We start from the raw sequence: 24,552 nt of genomic DNA on the forward strand, positions 1-24,552 counted from the left end.
GCAGGAGAATCACTTGAACCAGGGAGGTGGAGGTTGCAGTGAGCCGAGATCATGCCACTGCACTACAGTTTGGGAAACAGAGCAAGACTCCATCTTAAAAAAAAAAAAAAAAAAAAGGAAGGCCACATTCTCGTCTTACTCGTTAAAAAATACTTTGATTTAAGAAAACCAACTTCTCTTGGAGAAAATATTAAGCTTGATTGTAGGGGAATACATACTATAAGAGCCTGTCTAAAAATAAAGATGAGACTGTTTTTCTTTTCAGTTGTGAGGAATAATATCATAGACTTTGTCTCTGAAATTTGAAATTTAAATTATATATTAATGTGGCTTTTCAATGAAATTCCAAGAGCTCAATGTTTTGTTTTGTTTGAAAATATATTACCTTTGGGTAAATCTTAAGAATTTTTAAAAACCTACATAATGCAAAGACACTTCAAGAAAAAGAGGAAAAATAAGGATAGAGTTAAACCATGCCCTTCAAAATCCCAAGGTTTCTGATAAATATTCAAATCATAATTGGAACGAAATGGATGGTACAATTTTTTAAAGTCTGCTTATATTCTAAAAGATTCTTTTTCCCTCCAATACTTTTCCTCCTCCAGTCCAAGGGGAGCTGCCATATGTGGCCTGGGAAATTATCAAGTGGTCAAGCTTTACTACAGAAAAAGTGGAGAGATGATTTTGTTCTCATTGGGATGTTAGGTTTTCACTATCATTTCCTGAATAGCAAACAAGGAAAGCAGATAGCTTGGGAATACTGAGATTCTCCTGTCTATTGTAATTTTGTGACATTTAGGCACATTTAAGGGAGTGAACATATAGTTTCTCCTTTTCATACATATATTGTAGAATTATTTCCTTGACAATAGATTAAAACTTAAGAAAATACCAGGTTAATGAAAAAGTTTTAAGTATTTTCTAGGAATGCAGTAACTGGTTAGGACTCTGGGCGCCGCTGTTCACCAATCTGGGAGATACAGGCAGTACACACACGTCAGGAGGAGGAAAAAAAAGCCCTCTTAGAACCTCCATCACCGTCAGATTGAAAACAGACTGTCCAAGACTGTCTAAATCCTACTTCTGGATGACTCTCCACTCAGAATTCTCCTGAAAATTGGGTTAATTTCAGCTCAGAAAAGCAGAAACGAAAACTTGGTACTGGACTGGATGAAAACTACAAAGTTAGAGAGCAATGAAGATTCAGAAAAAGCTGACCAGCTGCAGCCGGCTGATGCTTCTGTATCTTTCTCTGGAGTTACTGCTGGAATCTGGGGCTGGGAATATTCACTACTCAGTGCCAGAAGAGACAGACAAAGGTTCTGTCGTGGGCAATATCGCCAAGGACCTAGGGCTACAACCCCAGGAGCTGGCAGATCGCGGAGTCCGCATTGTCTCCAGAGGTAGGATGCCGCTTTTCGCTCTGAATTCGGGAAGTGGCAGCTTGATCACCGCGGGCAGGATAGACCGGGAGGAGCTCTGCGCTCAGAGGGTGCCATGTCTCGTGAGTTTTAGCATCCTTGTTGAGGATAAAATGAAGCTTTTCCCTGTTGAAGTGGAAATAATTGATATTAATGACAACACTCCCCAATTCCAATTAGAGGAACTGGAGTTTAAAATGAATGAAATAACTACTCCAGGTACAAGGATCCCATTGCCTTTTGGGCAAGACCTTGATGTGGGTCTGAACTCACTCCAGAGCTACCAACTCAGCTCTAACCCTCATTTCTCCCTGGATGTGCCACAGGGGACCGATGGACCCCAACATCCAGAGATGGTGCTGCAGAGTCCCCTAGACAGAGAAGAAGAAGCTGTCCACCACCTCATCCTCACAGCTTCTGACGGGGGTGATCCAGTCCGTTCAGGGACTCTCCGAATTTGCATTCAGGTGGTAGATGCAAATGACAATCCTCCAGCATTTACTCAGGCAGAATACCATATCAGTGTCCCTGAAAACGTGCGGGTGGGCACTCAGCTGCTCATAGTAAATGCCACTGACCCTGATGAGGGAGCCAATGGAGAAGTAACATACTCTTTTCATAATGCAGATCACAGAGTGGCTCAAATATTTCATTTAGATTCTTATGCAGGAGAAATATCAAATAAAGAACCGCTGGATTTCGAAGAATACAAAATTTATTCAATGGAAGTTCAAGCCCAGGATGGTGCGGGGCTCATGGCTAGAGCTAAGGTACTGATTAAAGTTTTGGATGTAAATGATAATGCCCCAGAAGTGACCATCACCTCTGTCGCCACTGCAGTTCCAGAAAACTTTCCTCCTGGGACCATAATTGCTCTTATAAGTGTGCTTGACCAGGACTCAGGAGACAATGGTTACACCACATGTTTCATTCCTGGAAATCTACCCTTTAAATTGGAAAAGTTAGTTGATAATTATTACCGTTTAGTGACTAAAAGAACACTGGACAGAGAACTTATCTCTGGGTACAACATCACAGTAACAGCAACAGACCAGGGAACTCCAGCTCTATCTACTGAAACTCACATTTCACTGCTAGTGACAGATATCAATGACAACTCTCCAGTCTTTCATCAAGACTCCTACTCTGCCTACATTCCTGAAAACAACCCCAGAGGCGCCTCCATCTTCTCTGTGAGGGCCCACGACTCAGACAGCAATGAGAATGCGCAAATCACTTACTCCCTAATAGAGGACACCATCCAGGGGGCACCCCTGTCGTCCTACGTGTCCATTGGCTCCGAAACTGGGGTACTGTATGCGCTGCGATCCTTCGACTACGAGCAGTTCCGGGATTTGCAACTGAAAGTGATGGCGCGGGACAGCGGGGACCCGCCCCTGAGCAGTAACGTGTCGCTGAGCCTGTTTGTGCTGGACCAGAATGACAATGCACCGGAGATCCTGTACCCCGCCCTCCCCACAGACGGTTCTACTGGAGTGGAGCTGGCGCCCCGCTCCGCAGAGCCCGGCTATCTGGTGACCAAGGTGGTGGCGGTGGACAGAGACTCGGGCCAGAACGCCTGGCTGTCCTACCGCCTGCTCAAGGCCAGCGAACCGGGACTCTTCACGGTGGGGCTGCACACGGGCGAGGTGCGCACGGCGCGGGCCCTGCTGGACAGAGACGCGCTCAAGCAGAGCCTCGTGGTGGCCGTCCAGGACCACGGCCAGCCCCCTCTCTCGGCCACCGTCACGCTCACTGTGGCCGTGGCCGACAGGATCCCCGACATCTTAGCGGACCTGGGCAGCCTTGAGCCTTCAGCCAAACCCAACGATTCGGACCTCACTCTGTACCTGGTGGTGTCGGTGGCCGCCGTCTCCTGCGTCTTCCTGGCCTTCGTCATCGTGCTGCTGGCACTCAGGCTGTGGCGCTGGCACAAGTCACGCCTGCTGCCGGCTTCGGAAGGCGGGATGGCAGGCGGGCCCAGCCCGCACTTTGTGGGCGTGGATGGGGTTCGGGCTTTTCTGCAGACCTATTCCCACGAGGTCTCCCTCACCGCAGATTCGCGGAAGAGTCACCTGATCTTCCCGCAGCCCAACTACGCTGACACGCTTATCAGCCAGGGGAGCTGTGAGAAAAAAGATTTTCTATCAGCACCCCAGTCCTTACTGGAAGACAAAAAGGAACCATTTTCTCAGGTAAACTTTTGTATAAGCTATGTAGATAATAATTCTTGATTTTACTTACTTGCGTTCACTCTTTACTACAGACAGTTCTTCCAACCCATGTATCTTTGTAGCTTTTTGTTACAAGTCCTGGAAAATCACGACTAAATGAGTCTACACGTTCATATGCAGGGATATTTATAATTGTTCTTGCATTCAAATGTGATCATAATGTAGGTGGTTGGGTTGAAGGCATGTGTGAGATGCCATCTCTGTTTGGAAAGAGCACTGCATTAGAAACAGGGAGTTCTAGCTTCTAACATTCTCTTACTTGCCTCTGGGCTAAACCCATAAAATGATGGGTTTGCCATCATCTTATCTGGAAGGGTTTGATTAGAAAAGGCTCACCAATATTTAAATGACTAATACTATTTTCAATTTTTCTTGTTATAAATATCTGCTAATTCACCCCTCAATTTAATGTAGATATCATCTATCAGGACACTGTGATATTTTATTTGGGGACATTTGAAGAGGTGAAGATTGTCTGAAGTAGTGGTTTTAGTTGTGTTCATATATGATTATAGAAATATCTGCCCGGGGGTGGTGGCTCACACCTGTAATCCCAGTACTTTGGGAGGCTGAGGCAGGTGGATCATGAGGTCATGAGTTCGACACCAGCCTGGCCAATGTGGTGAAACTCCATCTCTACTAAAAATACAAAAATTAGCTGGGTGTGGTGGCACGTTCCTATAGTCCCAGCTACTTGGGAGGCTGAGGCAGAAGAATATCTGGAACCTGGGAGGTAGAGTTTGCAGTGAGCTGAGATCGTGCCACTGCACTCCAGCCTGGGTGACAGAGTGAGACTCTGTCTCAAAAAAAAAAATTATAGAAATCTATATAAGCTGTAATTTTAAATTATTGTTGAATGTCTTAGCCCTTTGTTCTATATTATCAGATATATCAGATATTTTTGTTTTTAGATGGGGTATTGCTGGAGTGCAGTCGTGTGATCATGGCTCACTGCAGCCTCTACCCACTGGCTTCAAGTAATCCTCCCACCTCAGACTCCCAAAGTGTTGATATTATAGGCATGAGCTGTGGTGCCTGTACTGAAGGATACATATATTTAAGTAATTTATGGAGTAACGAAACGATCAACAGAAAATTTATTATGCAACTTGAGAAGTAGTTTTGAAGCTTCCTGACTTATATATTGTACTTGTAACGAAACTGACTAACAAAAATCAAGTATATATCCTGTGTTAATATGTGTTATCTCTTCAGAAGGAAAAAAAAAATGGGAGTAAGTAGGGGAGTAAGTCCATGCTTTGATATATTTACTCTGCTTCAATAAAATACAAAGATACATAAAATGTAAGAAGAGGAAAGCAAAAACAAAGTGGTGAGCTGGTCTTAAGCCATGTGAGTTGTAGTCTTGGACTTAAAAGCAGAAATTGAAGGTTAGGAAACTGACTCCAGCAATGTACTAGGTACAAGTGCTTCAGACTAGATAAATGACCTGACCACGCTTACCACCTGAATCCAAAATAAGTAATGAGGGCCTTCTGCTGGTTACAAAGGGATAGAAAGATGTATTAACATGCTGTCTAGCCATGGGCAGTGGCTCACGTCTGTAATAACAACAGTTTGAAAGGGTGAGACTGAAGGATCCTTTGAGCCCTGGAGTTCAAGACCAGTCAGACAGGTACTTTGGAATTTGCTAGTCCCAACTACTTGGGGTTGGGGCGGGGCGGGTGCTGACTTGGGAGGATCGCTTAAGCCCAGGAAGTCAAGGCTTCAGTGAAGGGTGATTGCACCACTGCACTGTCGCCTGGGTGACAGAGCGACACCATGTTAAATACATACATACATACAACATAAAAATAAGAAAAAAATAATAAAAGCTGCCTACCAATTCCTGGGGTTATAACTTGTTTTTGTAAGCCGTGTAGACCAAGTAAGAGAGATAGATATGGATGCTGGCTAGAGACAGCGGACACCAAGTCTCTCAGATGTGAGCTGTGGTATCCAGAATATTACCGCTGGGCGTCATTAAAGGGTCATTAAGAGACCTAGTTATGGCCTGGGACCTGGGGTCAGATAGAAACTGTTTCAAAACCATTAGAAATGAGCACTGAACCCAGGAGGGAAGCAGAGAAGGAGAGAAGGAGATAGCGTAGAACAGGAAAAAAAACAAACAAACACTAAAACCAAAACAAACAAAAGCTGTTCCACTACAAATAACTGTACAAACCAAAATTTCAAAACATTTGTCTTGTAGAATTTATTGTTGCCAGCGAGAAAATTTCTTTCAACCCATTGTTATTTTTTGAAGGTAATCTCTGTTTTTTTCTCTGATAACTTTTGAAGACTCTCTCTCATTCTTGCTGTATGTCTGTTGCATTTTTATTTTTACTTTTTGCTTGGTACCAAGAGTATACTCTCAATTGATAACTAAGTTATCTCAGTTCTGGACTTTCTCAGCTCTTATAATTTTAATTTTTTTCTGTTTATATACAAATGAGCTACATTTACCTATTAAAGGACAAAGATTACAAAACTGGTTGATTTTTAAAATCTGTATCTAAGAAAACACATGCTTAAAATGAAAATACACGGAAACAGTGAAACTAAATGTATATGTACACACACACACACAAAGAAAGCAGTCATGTTAATATTACTATAACAACAAAGTAGTATTTTTTCTGATAAATAAAATATTTAATGGTTTACAAGTTAAATTTCAAAAATAAAACCATATAATACAAAAAAGGTGAATATATATACATATGCATACATATTTACATAAGCACACACATATAGTGAACTTTGGTAAGCATAACACCACTAGACAAAAACAATTTAAAAAAAGATAGGAAAAAATAAATTACAAGACCAGGCATGGTGGCTCACGCCTGTAATCCCAGCACTCTGGGAGGCTGAGGCGGGTGAATTACCTGAGGTCAGGAGATCAAGCCCATAATGGCTAACATGGTGAAAGCGATTCTCTACTAAAAATACAAAAATTAGCTGGGTGTGGTGGCAAGCGCCTGTAGTCCCAGCTACTCGTGAGGCTGAGGCAGGAGAATCGCTTGAACCCAGGAGATGGAGGTTGTAGTGAGCCAAGATCATGCCACTGCACTCCAGCTCCAGCCTGGTGACAGAGTAAGACTCTGTCTCAAAACAAAAAAATTAGCTGGGCATGGAAGTGGATGCCTGTAATTCCAGCTACTTGGGAGGATGAGGCAGGAGAGTCTCTTGAATTCAAGAGGCAGAGGTTGCAGTAAGCCAAGACTGCACCATTGCACTCCAGCCTGGGCAAGAAGAGAAAAACTCTGTCTCAAAAAAAAAAAAGAAAAATGAATTAAAAAAAAAAAAACAGCAATAAATACAAAAAGAATTAACTAAAATTTGGAGATGTGGCAAAATTATTGCTTGCCCTTTCTCATTTTTGTTTAATTATGTATATTTTATTTTTTTAAGAGATGGGGTCTCACTATGTTGTCCAAGCTGGAGTGCAGTGGCTATTCACAGGCACGATCCCACTACTGATCAGCACAGGAGTTTTGACCTGCTCTGTTTTTTTCCTGGGCAGGTTCACCCCTCCTTAGGCAACCTGCTGGTCCCCCGCTCCCTGGAGGTCACCATATTGATGCTGAACTTAGTGCGGACACCCGATCAGCATAGCACACTGCAGTCGGAACTCCTGGGCTCAGTCGATCCTCCCACCTCAGCCTCCCGATTAGCTGGGACTACAGGCACGCACCACCACACCCAGCTTGAACAAAGTAGTATTTAAGGCAACAAACACAAATTGTGATTTTAAAAAATGAACTGATTATCATGGTAAAAAGAACAGATGATCAAAAGGATATAAAAATATGAGCTTCTATTACCAAAAATATAGCTTAGAAAATTCCGGAGGATTTTAACATAATTCCATAAGAAATAATAGACCCTAGAGGCAGAAAATTAGTCAACATAAAGAAGATTTGAACACAATCTATAAGCTTGATCTATTAGGATTCTAATAGATCTGTTCTACACATAACAAATATGGAATAGCCATCCTTGAACAGATAGAAAATCTACAACAGTTTATTACCTAGTTATCACAAAAAAGGGCTCAGAAAATCCTAAAGTACCAATAATACACATGCTTTATAACACATACTTAAATCACAAAGCAAACATTTATAAATAGAAAAGGGAAAAAATGTTTGGATATTTACCTCTCTACCCTTAAATAACTCTTGGATCTCAAAAATCACAATGACAGTGAAAACTACTCAGAAAAGGACTTAAAGATTATTTATTTAAAATCGTGAGATGCAGCTAAAACTAATTAGGAGTAAATTTATAGACAAATGCAATAATTTTTGAAAAGTAAACAAAGTAATTTAAAATACATACATTAGCTTGCCGTTCAAGAAGATAAAAAACATATAATGAGTATAAACCAAAATAAAATGAAAGAAAAAATAACAGAAATACATTTTGAAATGTAACCAAGGAAGGATTCTGAGGATTAAGTAATGGAAGTAGAAAATAGATGTTATAAAACCAGTGGGGAGAAAATGAAAATTCTGTCAAGTCTAATGTTAGGACTCAGGTAAGAGAGCTGGGCACAGTGGGGTACATATTATCCCAGCTTCTGAGTAGGCTGAGGCAGTAGGATTGCTTGAATCCAGGAGTTTGAATACAGCCTGGCCGATATAACAAGACCCATTCTCTATGAAATAAAACAAACACAAACACAAACATAAAAATGAAAAACAAAAGCAAAATATACCATGGTAGTTCTACAAGAAAGCATGGTGAGTTGATATCAGTTCTTCACAATACATTTTTCTTCAGTGTTCTCAGAGGAATGGATGAAAGTAAAAATGAAAAAATTTCAACCAGGAAGGAGTCAAAAGGCAAACAGACTAAAGTGTCACCAGAAATGGGCAATTCCACTTATATCACATACAAAAATTAATGCAAATGGATCAAAGAAGCAAAATTCAGAAGCAACAAAATCCTTTTACCTGTTATGTTTAAGAACTAAAACTATACATCTCTTAGAAGAAAACAGGAGGAAACTTTCATAACATCGATTTTGGCAATAATTTCTTGGATATGACACCAAAAGCACAAGCAGCAAAAGAAAAAATTAGTATACTGGACGTTATCACAATTAAAAACTATTGTGCAGCAAAGAACAACATCAATAGAGTGAAAATGAAGCCCACATAATGAGAGCCAATACTTCCAAATAATGTATCTAAGAATAGATATCCAGAATAAAGAACTCCCGCAACTCAACAACAAAAAATCTCAAGCAATTGGATGTTGAAATGAGCAAAAGACTTGAATAGACATTTCTCCAAAGATGATATACAAATGGACAAAAGTGTATGAAAAGATACTCAGCATCACTATTCATTAGGGAAATTCAAATCATAGTGTGATACTACTTCACATTCATTAGAATTGCTGTCATAAAAGAAAAGAAGTGTTAACAACAATATGGAGAAATTGGAATTTGTGTGTATTGTTGGTGGATATAAAATGATACGTCTGCTGTGGAAAATGATATGGTAAGTTCTCAAAAATTTAAACATAAGATTACCATATGATCTAGCAATTCTGCTCTGGTTATTACCCAAAAGAAGTGAAAGTAGGGACTTCAACAGACGTTTGTACACCCATGTTTATGGCAACATTAGTCACAATAGTTGAAAGGTGGAAGTAACCCAAGTGTCCATCGACATATCAATGGGTAAACAAAAAGTGGTTCACACATACAATGGGCTATTAGCCTTAAAAAGGAAGGAAATTCCGTCACATGCTACAATATGGAGGAACTTCAAAGACATTATGTCAAGTGAAATAACCCTGTCACAAAAGGACATTTACTGTATGATTCCTCATGTATGAAGTTCCTAGAGTAGTGTCAGATTCATAAACACAAAAGGTAGAATGGTAGGTGCCAAGCACTGGGTGAAAAGTAATGGGGAGTTACTATTTAATAATTACAGAATTTCAGCTGGGGAGGATGAAAAAGTTTTGGAGATGGATGGTGGTAATGATCATACCAGAATATAATTGAATTTAATTATAATACAATTATATTTATTATAATTATATTAATTAATTTGAATGTATTTAATGTCACAGAATTGTATGCTCAACATTGGTCAAAATGGTAAAGATGAAACAGGAGTAAGAAGACATGCACTGCACTGTATTTTACACCCTTGGAAAATAAGTATCAGAAAGAGAACTTGGCAACCTCAAACAATTTTGAGGACTGATTCCTAATGTGGTGAAAAGCCCTTTCTGGCTCTAGCTTTATTGAATAGACCCGCTTTCTGTTTCTGTAATGTTCCATGCTGTCTCTCACCTTCAAGCATTTGTTCTGAGGTTCTAGAGCACTTCTCCAGCCTTTTTCTTGATTCAATCCTCCTTTTTAGGATTCAGCTTCAATTATACCCTCAAAAAGACTTTTCTGATCCCAAATCTAGACTGGATACCCTTCCTAGGTATTCCTTCATCACCCAGTATTTCCCACCTCATGTCACAGCAGTTGCCATACTCTATTACACTCTCTTTACTTTCTTACGTTCTTGTCCATCCTTCATGCTTGAGAGCAGAGCCAGTGTTTATCATATTCACCATTTCTATCTCCAGCCCCAATCATGCAAAGTGTGAGGCATGTGTACCTAATTGTCTGATGATTCAGTAACTTAAAGGCAGATTTTAAAGCCATCAACCACAAGAGTTCAAGATATAAACCTTAGAAGAAAATGCAGCTAATGTTTTTTAATTGATCTTACTGCTTCTGACTACACAATAAGAGATGGAAGATGTTTGGAGCAAGGGCAGTGGTGGCATTTATTAATGTCTTGAGCAGTCAATAATATTTTTCTAGCAACTATTATCAAGATCTTGTTCATTTATAGTATTCTTATTAATCCTGATAAAAAGATTCATGCTTTGAAAGATCTACTCCTGGGGTATCTTAGAGCTGCAAAATTCTTTAAAGCAACTTGAAAGTCAACAAAGGCAAACAAACAAGAAGTAACTTAGGTTTTCCTGAGAAGGTGCAGAAATTATTTAGGCCTCTGAGCGTCGCTGTTGACCACCTAAGGAGTAAAAAGCAGCGAGACATCCAATCCAGCAATACGGCTCCCACGGAACAAGGGGCTGGAGATTTGGCCCTAAAACTTCAGGGTACCAGAGAAATTCAGTCGAACAGCCCACCAGTTCTCTCCATAGGGACCTGGGTCCCGTGAATGCTGGTCATCACACACCCTGAGGGATAAAGATTGGAATCCGCACTGGATGCTGGAAGCTGACTCGGAGAAAACAGCGACATGAAGGAAATGGCGGCTCTGCAAAAGTTGCCACACTGCAGAACGCTGGTCCTGCTGTGCTTCCTTTTGGCGACCCTGTGGGATGCCAGGGCTGGGCAGATTCGCTATTCTGTGCGGGAAGAGATCGACAGAGGCTCCTTCGTAGGCAACATCGCCAAGGACCTGAGTTTGGAGCCCCTGGCGCTAGCAGAGCGGGGAGTCCGCATCGTCTCCAGAGGTAGGACCCAGCTCTTTGCTCTGAACCCGCGAAGTGGCAGCTTGGTCACTGCGAACAGGATAGACCGGGAGGAGCTCTGCGGTCAGAGCGCGCAGTGTCTGTTGAATTTTAACATCCTGCTGGAAGATAAATTGACGATTTATTCAGTAGAGGTGGAAATAACAGATATTAACGATAATGCTCCTCGCTTTGGAGTAGAAGAACTGGAGCTAAAAATCAGTGAAACCACTACGCCAGGATTCAGGATTCCTCTTAAGAGTGCGCATGATGCGGACGTAGGCGAGAACACCCTTCAGAAGTATGCACTCCACCCAAATGATCACTTCTCCCTGGACGTGCGAAGCGGAGTTGATGGGAACAAGTACCCAGAACTGGTGCTGGAGCGCGCTTTGGACCGCGAAGAAGAGGCTGTTCACCACCTCGTTCTCGTAGCTTCCGATGGGGGTGATCCAGTGCTATCTGGCACCTCCCGCATCTGCGTGAAGGTCCTGGATGTGAATGACAACGCGCCTGTTTTTACACAGCCCGAGTACCGCGTAAGCGTTCTGGAGAATACGCCCGTGGACACTCGGATACTCACGGTGACTGCCACTGACGCAGATGAGGGGTACAACGCTCAAGTGGCATATTTTCTAGAGAAAAGTCTTGGAGAAACCTCAGAGCTATTTGAGCTTAAGTCAACATCTGGAGATCTGACAATCATAAAAGTTCTAGATTATGAGGATGCTACATCCCATGAAATTGATATTGAAGCTCAGGATGGTCCGGGCCTTCTGACCAGAACGAAAGTTATCGTCACAGTTCTGGACGTGAACGACAATGCTCCAGAATTTTACATGACATCTGCTAGTAGCTCAGTTTCTGAAGACTCTCCTCCAGGAACCATAATTGGGCTTTTTAATGTACATGATAGAGACTCTGGGCAGAATGCATTCATCACCTGTTCACTCCCCGATAATCTTCCTTTTAAGTTAGAAAAGTCAGTAGACAATTACTACCGATTGGTTACAACCAAAGCCCTTGACAGGGAACAGTTTTCCTTTTACAACATCACTCTAACTGCTAAAGATGAAGGGAACCCCTCCCTGTCCACAGATGCTTACATTTTGCTACAGGTGGCAGATATCAACGACAACGCACCCGCCTTCTCCCGCACATCCTACTCCGCCTACATTCCCGAAAACAACCCCAGAGGAGCCTCCATCTTCTCAGTGACCGCCCATGACCCCGACAGCAACAACAATGCTCACATAACTTACACTTTCTTGGAGGACACCATTCAGGGGGAACCCTTATCGTCTTACATCTCTATGAACTCTGACACTGGGGTCCTCTACGCACTGCGCTCCTTTGATTATGAGCATTTCCGAGACTTGCAACTGTGTGTGATAGCGCGGGACAGCGGGAACCCTCCACTCAGTAGCAATGTATCCTTAAGCCTGTTCGTGCTGGACCAGAACGACAATGCTCCCGAGATCCTGTATCCCGCCCTCCCCACAGATGGGTCCACTGGCGTGGAGCTGGCGCCCCGCTCCACAGAGCCCGGCTATCTGGTGACCAAGGTGGTGGCGGTAGACAGAGACTCGGGCCAGAACGCCTGGCTGTCCTACCGCCTGCTCAAGGCCAGCGAGCCTGGACTCTTCACCGTGGGGCTGCACACGGGCGAGGTGCGCACGGCGCGGGCCCTGCTGGACAGAGACGCGCTCAAGCAGAGCCTCGTGGTGGCCGTCCAGGACCACGGCCAACCCCCTCTCTCGGCCACTGTCACGCTCACTGTTGCTGTGGCCGACAGGATCCCCGACATCCTAGCCGACCTGGGCAACCTCGATCCCTCTGCCAAAACGGACGACTCGGACCTCACTCTGTACTTGGTGGTGTCGGTGGCCGCGGTCTCCTGCGTCTTCCTGGCCTTTGTCATCGTGCTACTGGCGCTCAGGCTGCGGCGCTGGCACAAGTCGAGGATACTGCAGTCTTCAGGAGGCAGCTTGGTGCCCAATTCGCAATTTGTGGGCGTGGATGGGGTGCGGGCATTCCTGCAGACCTATTCCCACGAGGTCTGCCTCACCGCGGACTCGCGGAAGAGTCAACTGATCTTCCCTCAGCCCAACTACGCTGACACGCTCATCAGCCAGGAGAGCTGTGAGAAAAAGGATTTTTTATCAGCACCTCAATCTCTACTCGAAGATGAAAGAGAAGAAACATTTTCTCAGGTAATCTATCTTTTAACAATATACATACAAGCTAGTTTGCTGTAATAATTCACTTACTTGCCTCCACTGTTTACTATATCAATTTTGTTCCCCAAATTTTCTTGAAAGTATAGTCAAGTTTTACGAAGTGAGTCTTGGTGAATTACTTCTTGGTAGGTCTTAATGTTCACAGGCTGTAAGAGGAAGAAAAGGCTAGAATCACTGTTCCATGAATGTAAACCAGGAGTTAATAGATGATTATCAAAAGAGCACTGCATTAGTAACTTGGGTGTCTGGTTTCTCATTCTTTCTTCTCCACCGCTGGGCAAATCATCTCATCCACCGGATCAACAACCTTTTCTTTGTTAAAAATATAAAGTTTGGAATTGATGCTTACCCAGGTCCCTTCTTCTTTTAAAATAGGACTTTTATTTTATATTTGAGTTTGTGTATGAACAGTGAAACACCTTAGTTGGTTAGTTCTTTCTCACTTGGTCTTAATATATTCCTTTCAGTTTGGCAGTGAAGTTGTTTTCCTTAAGTTCCATGTCCTTCCCTATCAAAAAAGATGGAAATGTAGAAATATACATTCTTTACAGTGTTTCAGGAAGGTATGTCATGTTATCTTGGCTTATTTTTAAAAATCACATTAGCCTCTAAGCTATCTGTTCCTTGAAGAAGCAACTGATTTATCATGTGTTCTATAATAAATTTGTAGAGTAATAGTAAACAGATTTCTCTTCTTTGTTTTTTTTTTTTATCTTTCTCATATGTGGGAACCATATTGCCTTTTAATCTTTAAAATAATATATATCCTCAATATAGTTTTACTTAAAGAAAAGATACAAATACAAAAATTTGTATCATACAGTTGCCCATAAAGATCTTCTTTGTTCTTCTCAAGGTTTCCTACTCACAGCAGCTGCTAGAAGTGCTCCCAATCCCTCACCCAATCCCAGTGCCCCTCTGACCAATTTTCTTTTTCCATTCCTCTTCCTATATTGGCTTTTAGTATGTTGGTTATGTATTTTATAACAGAAAATAATAAACCCACTAATATTCTATGTAACTGGTATCATTTTTAAATTTTTATTTTGGAATTATCATACACTAATTGAGGCTTTTATTTAATGATACCGTATCTCTCAAAGTGCTGTGATTCTTTATATTGCATCTGATTAAGGAAAAATTTTCTGAAACAACGTGTTGTGTTGGTTACTACTATTACATAATTCTCTATGAGTAAAATTGGAACTCACTGTGGAATAATATGTCATAATATCTTTACTTGTAAGTGAATAATAAAGTATAAACAGGAAAATCAAAGCAAAGTTATTTATACCGTGTGTAGTAACTCCACAAGAATAAACACCTTATGCATAGATATGTAATGCATCATGATTGAAATGACAAATGTGTTTATATTTCTGTAATTGGAAACTTGCAGGGAAAGAGACTCTGGAACATGAAAGCTTATTTATACTAGTTTCAGTTGTGGGTTTTGAAAAAACATCATTATTGTCTCGATTTAAACGAAGAGAACTTTCACAGACCCCCCTTGAGGGTCTGTGATTTCTCTCTCACATTAGGCATTGTCATGCTGTTTTCTCTCATATCCAGGACTTTTCATTGATCCGCTCCTCTCATGTTTCCTGGGAAAGCCTTTGCTAACCTCAAAGGCCCAGTTGAAGGCCCCCCAACCCCTTTGGCTTCCCCCATTATGACAATTATCTCAGTATGCTCCAATTCCATGTTTGCTTTTATATCCTTATAATCTCTGTGAATGAAGTGACTGTGTCTACATTGCTCACCTGAAGTCCCCAGACTAACATATTGTCTGACACCTAATTTTGTGTTTGCTTAATGAATATTAAACAACAATAAATATTGAGACTAAGTTATCTGGCTGCTGAGAACAAACTTAATGAAATATAATGTATAAATATGGCTAATATTTCTGTGTGTTGCTTTTTTCTTTTTTTCCTTGTCTCAGCTCTTACAGAGTTAAGAGTATAGAGAGGGAAAGGTGTAAGAGGAGGTGTCTATCTTATTAAATAACCCTGATAAATGTAGTAAGTATAACAATAAATACATGTTCAAGGTTTAGTGGGGAAAGGAAAAGTGGTGGTCATGTCTTTTAATAGTTGTGTTGGTCGTTAAGGCCAGGTCTTTGTTACTGTGTGTTTCTTAAACTGAACATTTCAAAACAGTAACTCCACTATGTTTGAAGCAATACCGGCTGCAGTAAGGTTAGTGCATGGAGTCCCAAGAAAGATAACTTGAAGTCAACACTGTACATCAATTCAATTATTTTGAATCAACACTAGTCCCCTTATCTTTGACAAGAAGGATTTCAGGTGTTGGATAAGTCAAAAATAATAATTCGTGTTTGCCTGAGAGGATGCAGTAAACGGTTAGGCCTCTTAGTGTCGCTGTTGACCACTCGAGAAGGAGCCTGCCGCTGGAGAACGAGTTCACCATTTCCTTGCCCCTAAAATGCAAAGAACCAGCGAATCAGACTCAGAAGATCCGGGGCGGCTGCCTACCTCACCCCTTAGTCAACCGTCTGTTTGACCTGTGAAGTAGGCCCGCGAAAGACTTCGTTTCTTGAGAAAATAAGATTGGAGTCCATCGTGGGAAACTGGAACCGAATTCAGAGAAAGCAATTCACCGAAAAGGAAATGACCAATTGCCTGAGTTTCCGAAATGGCAGAGGACTGGCCCTGCTGTGCGCGCTCCTGGGGACGCTGTGCAAAACAGGATCCGGGCAGATTCGTTACTCGGTGTCTGAGGAGCTAGATAAAGGTTCCTTCGTGGGCAACATCGCTAAGGACCTGGGGCTGGAGCCCCGAGAGCTGGCGGAGCGCCGAGTCCGCATCGTCTCCAGAGGTAGGACGCAGCTTTTCTCTCTGAATCCGAGAAGCGGCAGCTTGGTCACCGCCGAGAGGATAGACCGGGAGGAGCTCTGTGCTCAGATCCCGCGGTGTCTGGTAAAATTTAACATCCTGGTTGAGGACAAATTGAAAATTTTTGAAGTAGAAATAGAAATTAAAGATATTAATGACAATGCTCCTAATTTTCTAACAGAGGAATTGGAAATAAAAATTGGTGAACTAACCATTCCTGGAACCCGAATTCCACTTAAAACTGCTTTTGACCCAGATGTGGGCACGAACTCCCTGCAGAACTACAAGCTTACCCCCAGTGACTACTTCTCCCTGGCTGTGAATAGCGTCTCTGAGGAGGCCAAGTATCCGGAACTGGTGCTGGAGCGGGTCTTGGACCGTGAGAAAAAAGAAATTCACCAGCTTGTCCTGGTTGCCTCTGATGGTGGTGACCCTGTCCACTCTGGCAACTTGCACATCCAAGTGATAGTCCTGGATGCAAATGACAACCCACCAATGTTTACTCAGACTGAGTACCGTGTAAGTGTTTGGGAGAATGCATCAGTGGGTACCTGGCTACTCACGGTGAATGCCACCGACCCTGATGAGGGATTCAACGCTCAAGTGTCTTATATTCTAGATAAAATGCCTGGGAAAATCTCTGAGATTTTCCATCTCAACTCAGTGACTGGAGAAGTATCAATATTAGAAAGTCTAGATTATGAGGATGCCATGTTCTATGAAATTAAAATTGAAGCACAGGATGGACCAGGTCTTCTTTCAAGAGCCAAGATTCTAGTCACGGTTCTGGATGTGAATGACAATGCTCCAGAAATTACAATCACTTCTCTAACAAGCTCAGTCCTAGAAGAGGGCACTGCTGGAAGAGAAATTGCACTTATCAATGTGCATGACCGAGATGCTGGGCAGAATGGGCAGGTTGCAATTTCTGTCCTGGGAAATCTGCCATTTAAGTTAGAAAAATCAATAGACCAATATTACCGCTTAGTGACAGCCAAATCCCTGGACCGTGAACAAATGTCAGAATATAATATCAGTCTGAGAGCCACAGATGGAGGAAGTCCCCCACTGTCCACGGAAACTCACATCACCCTGCATGTGATTGACATCAATGACAACCCACCCACCTTCCCTCAGTTCTCCTACTCCGCCTACATTCCAGAAAACAACCCCAGAGGAGCCTCCATCTTCTCAGTGACAGCCCAGGACCCAGATAGCAACAACAACGCCCGCATCACTTATGCATTGATCGAGGACACCCTCCAGGGGGCGCACCTGTCCTCCTACGTCTCCATCAACTCCAACACTGGCGTCCTGTATGCGCTGCACTCCTTCGACTACGAGCAATTTAGAGACCTGAAGCTACTGGTGACAGCCAGCGACAGCGGGAACCCTCCACTCAGCAGCAACGTGTCGCTGAGCCTGTTCGTGCTGGACCAGAACGACAATACGCCCGAGATCCTGTACCCTGCCCTCCCCACAGATGGGTCCACTGGCGTGGAGCTGGCGCCCCGCTCCGCAGAGCCCGGCTATCTGGTGACCAAGGTGGTGGCGGTAGACAGAGACTCAGGCCAGAACGCCTGGCTGTCCTACCGCCTGCTCAAGGCCAGCGAGCCTGGACTCTTCACCGTGGGGCTGCACACGGGCGAGGTGCGCACGGCGCGGGCCCTGCTGGACAGAGACGCGCTCAAGCAGAGCCTCGTGGTGGCCGTCCAGGACCACGGCCAACCTCCTCTCTCGGCCACTGTCACGCTCACTGTTGCTGTGGCCGACAGGATACCCGACATCCTAGCCAACCTGGGCAACCTCGAGCCCTCTGCCAAAACCGACGATTCGGACCTCACTCTGTACCTGGTGGTGTCGGTGGCCACAGTCTCCTGCGTCTTCCTAGCCTTCGTCATCGTGCTGCTGGCGCTCAGGCTGTGGCGCTGGCACAAGTCACGCCTGCTGCAGGCTTCGGAAGGTGGCTTGGGGAGCGTGCCCGGTTCGCACTTTGTGGGCATGGATGGGGTGCGGGCATTCCTGCAGACCTATTCCCACGAGGTCTCCCTCACAGCAGACTCGCGGAAGAGTCACCTGATCTTCCCCCAGCCCAACTACGCTGACACGCTCATCAGCCAGGAGAGCTGTGAGAAAAGCGAGCCTCTTCTGATAACTCAGGATTTATCTGAAAGGAAAGGAGACTCCAAGCAACTTCAGGTGAGTTTATTTCTTTGACTATTATGAAGAACGATTGTGCAAATTTTTGTTATTATAAAGCTTTAACACATATGTATTTGAAAAATAAAGCCATGAGGTTGCCATTAGTTCTGTTGGCTAAATATTTGTGCCCCTTTTTTTCTGGGCCTGTAGTAGGACTGTTCTCCCTGGTCTGGTTATGGCTGAGTGGGCTTAGAGAACCAATATACATTGTGAGTGGAAGTAAGGTGTGTCACTTCCTAGAGGAATCTGCCTTTGTGAGAATTTCCAGATCTCTAAGTTACTGTTTGAAATTGTAACTGCTCCTTCTACCTGGGTCCTTGAGTAACTATGATGGGAGAACCACAACACTGGTCTGTATACCTGTGATAAATAGGACTTCTTCATTTTAAATCCCTGTGCTTTGGAGTTTGTCATTCCAGACTATAGAGCCTATCCTGATACATACAAGTAAAAATACACATGAGTAAAAAGAAATTTTATGCACCCATGAAATTAAATTATGTTTGACTCCTTCCAAGGCAGCACTCTCTCCTTCCTTCCTTCCTTCCTTTCTTTCTTTCTTTCTTTCTTTCTTTCTTTCTTTCTTTCTTTCTTTCTTTTTTTCTTTCTTTCTTTCTTTTTCTTTCCTCCTTCCTTCCTTCTTCCTTTCTTGATGGGATCTTACTGTCTGGAGTGCAGTGCCATGATCACAACTCACTGCAGCCTTAACCTCCTAGACTCAAGTGATCCTCCCACCTCAGCCTCTTGAGTAGCTGGGACTACAGGCACAAGTCACTCACCCAGTTAACTTTTTTGTTTGTGAATTTTTTTATGTTTTTTTAATGGGGTTTTGCTGTGTTTCCCAGGCTGGTCTGAAATTCCTGAGCTCAAGTGATCTGCCCACATCAGCCTCCCAAAGTACTGAGGTTACAGCCATGAGCCACCATGTCTAGCCTGTCATTCTTTTCATCTCAATAACATAAAAATTGTAGAATAAAAATGTAGAGGCAGGTCAAATGGTTTTACCTATAGTGCCTGTTATGTATGCCTAAAGTATATGTTTATGTGTGTGTTCATATTGATTTCAACATTTTGCCTGAGGGTGGAAAGTTCACCTACCTAAACTATCATGAGCTTCGAAGTGGTATTTCTTGCCTTTGAGAATGTTAAAAGAATGTAGGGGAATATGTCTTAGCCTCTGCAGGAGATTTCCAGACCATCTCTTCCAGCAATGGAATAGAAGTCCCTTCTTTTGTCATGTTCTACAACTTTCTTGAGACAGAAGTTTTTGGCTTATTCTGCAATTTAGGAAATTATTTTCATTCATGAAGTCACATAAGTTCAAAATTAGACCAAAGAATATTTTATTAGAACTCAAAAAAAAAAGAGAATAGATTCCTCCCTCAATATATTAGGAATAGGCACCGTTAAATGTATGAGACAACAGGGCCAGAACACAAAAGCTGTAAGTAAAGTGTATTCTCATTTAAACATGCAAATACATCACAGAATTTAAAAGGCCCATAGCCAGGGGAGGACTTCTGAGCCTAGGACTTGAGACCTACTTGGGCAACATAGTAAGACCCTGTCTCAAATGAAAAAGGCACATAACTTTTGACATATAATTTTTAGGGAAAAAAAAGTTTTACTATCAGTATCACTTCCTCTATAAGGAGAAAAAAATTAATTGGCTACTGCCAGAGGAAATATGGATGCTTAAAGAGAATTTTCTAAGAATTCTATATGAAACATAGCCATATATGTGTCATGAAAATACACTGAGAATACAGAACCAATGCAATTCCACCTACTGGTACAGGTAATGAAAGGTCTAAGACATCCCATTTTCACTAAGAAGGATTTTTTTTTTAAGAATGGGCAAGAATTCATTACAACAGAAAGGAGAAGTTCATGATAAAAGAAACAGAAAGTATAAAGGCATGATACATGGGAAACAAGAGAAAAGATATCTTAAGAAAACAGGCTGTTTTGACTGGAGTATGAGTATGGGTGAGCACTGCAAAATAGTAGAATAAATTGTTGAGTTGGATCTCATTTGGTAATGCATTTGAAATAAAGGGATTTGCTTTGAACCAAGACTGCTTCCAAGCCTGGATCTACAGAATAAGTTCCAAAATTGGGTGTCTAAGAACTCTAAATACCTCTCCAATATTTACTGGTGGTCAAATCAAACTCGTTGTACTAATTAATGGTATAAGTCAGCTGGAGCTGAGAACTGGCAGCTCCAGAAATGTTTCTGAGACAGAGTCTTGCTCTGTCACCCAGTCTGGAGTTCAGTGGGATGGTCTCGGCTCACAGCAACCTCTGCCTCCTGAGTTCAAGCAATTCTCCTGCCTCAACCTCCTGAGTAGGTGGGGTTACAGGCACCTGCCACCACACCCAGCTAATTTTTGTATTTTTAGTAGAGATGGGGTTGCACTATGTTGGCCAGGCTGATTTCAAATTCCTGACCTCTTGTGTTCTGCCCGTCTTGGCCTCCCAAATTGCTGGGATTACAGACCACTGCATCCAGCCTAGAGTATTTCATATACATTCATATAAAAAGAAGCACTATTTTCATAAAAAATAAATATACCTTATATGAGAGTCCACTTTATAAAAGCATGTATGTGTATCCTATACTAAATTGGCCCTTTTAACAAAATATCAGACTTTGCCCTACTTAACTGGAATGGTTATCTGTATTTTAAAAAGAAGAGAAATATATTAACATAATTGTAAGGCTGTGATTATTTTTTGCAAAAACTATCTTTGAAAAGAATTACTGAATTGATAATGTATATGTGGAGAGGTTTAAAATACTAGATAAGGGAACTTATTCTGATGAATTTAAGAAAGATAAGTATTTTAGTTCACTAAAAATATGAATAAAAATTATCCATTCACTTATTTGGAGACACCAGTCATGCCAGAGTTTATAAATACAGTGAAATCACTGAAGATTTTTTTGCCCCCCAAAACTTAAAAAAATGGCTGTGTATCTTGTGAATTTTTTAAATGAAAAAAGAATACAAAATGATGAAGACCCTTAGGAGGTGATGACAAACATGGGGAAAATGTGAGTATTTGCTTTCTTCCAGCAAATTAAAGACAGGGTACATAGATTCAAGAGGTTGCGCTTTGAGGATAAATAGCTGGACATTGTGCAGTTTTCTAAGACAACCTCTGGGCGCCGCTGTCGACCAAAAGGAAGTGAAGGCTTCTCAATTCTGCCTGAGCGTCAGGCAGGGTGCCTTCCTGCTTTGTCCGGTGCACCTCAGAGCACAGACGCTGCTCCTGTGCACCCTCAACCGCCTAATAAGTAAGTCCTACACTCAAATCACCAAAGTCCAGGGTGCTGTCATTGCTTTTAAAAACAATCCCAGAGAAAAGAAGCTCCACGGAGAGTTTCTGAAATGCAGAGGAGAGCCAGAGAAGCCGAAAGGATGAAAAGTCAGGTACTGTTTCCCTTCCTGCTGTCTTTGTTCTCCGGGGCCATCTCCCAGCAGATCCGATACATGATTCCAGAGGAGCTAGCCAAGGGCTCACGGGTGGGGAACCTTGCCAAGGATCTGGGGCTCAGTATCCGGGAGTTGCCAGCTCGAAAACTGCGGGTTAGTGCAGAGGATTATTTCAACGTTAGTTTGGAGAGCGGGGATTTGTTAGTGAACGGTAGGATAGATCGAGAGAAGATTTGCGGAAGGAAACTTGAGTGTGCACTAGAATTCGAAACGGTTGCTGAAAACCCAATGAATGTTTTCCACGTGGTTGTTATAATCCAAGATATTAATGATAATGCACCACGTTTCGCTACAAAAGGCATTGACTTAGAAATTTGTGAGTCAGCCTTACCCGGGGTAAAATTCCCTCTGGATTCTGCACAAGATGCAGATGTGGAAGGTAATTCACTTAAGATATACACCATCAACCCCAATCAACACTTCTCTCTGTCAACGAAGGAAAGTCCTGATGAAAGTAAATATCCAGAATTACTGCTGGAAAAACCTCTAGACAGGGAACATCAGAGCTCCCATCGCTTAATCCTGACTGCCATGGACGGCGGGGACCCGCCTCTAAGCGGCACCACCCAGATCAAGATCCGAGTCACTGATGCCAATGATAATGCTCCTGTGTTTAGCCAGGATGTATACAGGGTTAGCCTCCAAGAAAACGTACCCTGGGGAACTTTTGTGCTGCGGGTGATGGCCACAGACCAGGACGAGGGCATTAACGCAGAGATCACCTATGCCTTCCTCAATTCCCCAATAAGTACCAGCCTCTTCTTCAATCTTAATCCAAATACCGGTGACATTACAACAAATGGCACATTGGACTTTGAAGAAACAAGCAGATATGTATTGGGTGTAGAAGCCAAGGATGGAGGAGTACACACAGCTCACTGTAATGTTCAAATTGAAATTGTTGATGAGAATGATAATGCCCCAGAGGTGACTTTGATGTCCTTCTCTAATCAGATTCCGGAGGATTCAGACCTTGGAACTGTAATAGCCCTCATAAAAGTGCGAGACAAGGATTCTGGGCAAAATGGCATGATGACATGCTATATTCAGGAAGAAGTTCCCTTCAAATTAGAATCCACCTCAAAGAATTATTACAAGCTGGTGATTTGTGGGGCCCTAGACCGGGAGCAGACAGCAGACTACAACGTCACAATCATAGCCACCGACAAGGGCAAGCCATCCCTTTCCTCCAGGACAAGCATAACCCTGCACATCTCCGACATCAACGACAATGCACCTGTTTTCCATCAGGCCTCCTACGTGGTTCATGTGGCTGAGAACAATCCACTTGGCGCCTCTATTGCACAAGTCAGCGCCTCCGACCCGGATTTGGGACCCAACGGCAGCGTCTCCTACTCTATTCTGGCCAGTGACCTGGAGCCGCGGGAGCTGTTGTCCTACGTGTCTGTGAGTGCGCAGACAGGGGTGGTGTTCGCGCAGCGTGCCTTCGACCACGAGCAGCTGCGCGCCTTCGAGGTCACGCTGCAGGCCCGCGACCAAGGCTCGCCTGCGCTCAGCGCCAATATGAGCCTGCGCGTGTTAGTGGGCGACCTCAATGACAATGCGCCGCGGGTGCTCTACCCCGCGCTGGGGCCCGATGGCTCCGCACTCTTCGATATGGTGCCACGCGCCGCAGAGCCCGGCTACCTGGTGACCAAGGTAGTGGCGGTGGACGCAGACTCGGGACACAACGCTTGGCTGTCCTACCACGTGCTGCAGGCCAGCGAGCCCGGGCTCTTCAGCCTGGGGCTGCGCACCGGAGAGGTGCGCACAGCGCGTGCCTTGGGTGACAGGGAGGCGGCCCGCCAGCGCCTGCTGGTCGCCGTGCGTGATGGAGGACAGCCGCCACTCTCCGCCACCGCCACGCTGCACCTAATCTTCGCGGATAGCCTGCAGGAGGTATTGCCAGACCTCAGCGACCCCCCGGAGCCCTCTGACCCCCAGGCAGAACTGCAGTTTTACCTAGTGGTGGCCTTGGCCTTGATCTCAGTGCTCTTTCTCCTCACGGTGATTCTGGCTATCGCCCTGCGCCTGAGACGTTCCTCCAGCCTCGACACTGAAGGCTGGTTTCAAACGGGTCTGTGCTCCAAGTCTGGGCGCCGGGTTCCTCCCAACCACAGCGAGGGAACTTTGCCCTATTCCTACAATCTCTGTGTTGCCTCTCATTCTGCAAAGACAGAGTTTAATTTTCTCAACCTTACACCGGAAATGGCTCCCCCTGAGGATCTGCTGTGTGATGATCCTTCTATGGTTGTATGTGCCAGTAATGAAGATCACATAATCGCTTGTGACCCTTCTTTTTCTTCTCACGTGAGTTTCTGCATATCTGTTTAAATTTTATATATTGCAGTCGGGCGTAATGGTTCAAGCCTTTAATCCTAGCACTTAACCAGGCTGAGGCAGGTGGACCACTTGAGGTAGGGAGTTTGAAACCAGCAGAGCCAACATGGTGAAACCCCGTCTCTATTAAAAATACAAAAATTAGCTGGGTGTGGTTGCACACGCCTGTACTCCCAGTTACTCAAGAGGCTGAGACGGGAGGATCGCTTGAGCCGGGGAGGCGGAGGTTGTAGCGAGATAAGAGCATG

General features: G+C 43.5%; 1 protein-coding gene across 9 annotated transcripts in view; it reads left to right on the forward strand.

Annotated features, from left to right (window-relative positions):
* Positions 1–1,024: 1,024 nt before the first annotated feature.
* Positions 1,025–24,552, forward strand: part of LOC100401450 (protocadherin gamma-C4) — a 181,746-nt gene continuing 158,218 nt past the window's right edge. The window contains exons 1-4 of one of the 9 annotated variants that reach the window (XM_054250064.2): positions 10,806–11,809; positions 15,764–15,769; positions 16,882–18,461; positions 22,919–24,274. In XM_054250064.2, the coding sequence (XP_054106039.2) occupies positions 10,951–11,809; positions 15,764–15,769; positions 16,882–18,461; positions 22,919–24,274 (3,801 nt within the window). In that variant the 5' untranslated portion in view covers positions 10,806–10,950. Of the gene's footprint in view, positions 3,617–7,184; positions 7,526–8,446; positions 9,172–10,747; positions 13,378–15,763; positions 15,770–15,878; positions 18,462–21,695; positions 21,902–22,918; positions 24,275–24,552 lie in introns of those variants that run through there. The other 8 variants (XM_017968372.5, XM_054250039.2, XM_078361524.1 and 5 more) reach the window with 8 other exon arrangements.

The sequence above is a fragment of the Callithrix jacchus genome, chromosome 2 (genome assembly GCF_049354715.1).
Source record: "Callithrix jacchus isolate 240 chromosome 2, calJac240_pri, whole genome shotgun sequence".
NCBI lineage: Eukaryota > Metazoa > Chordata > Mammalia > Primates > Cebidae > Callithrix > Callithrix jacchus.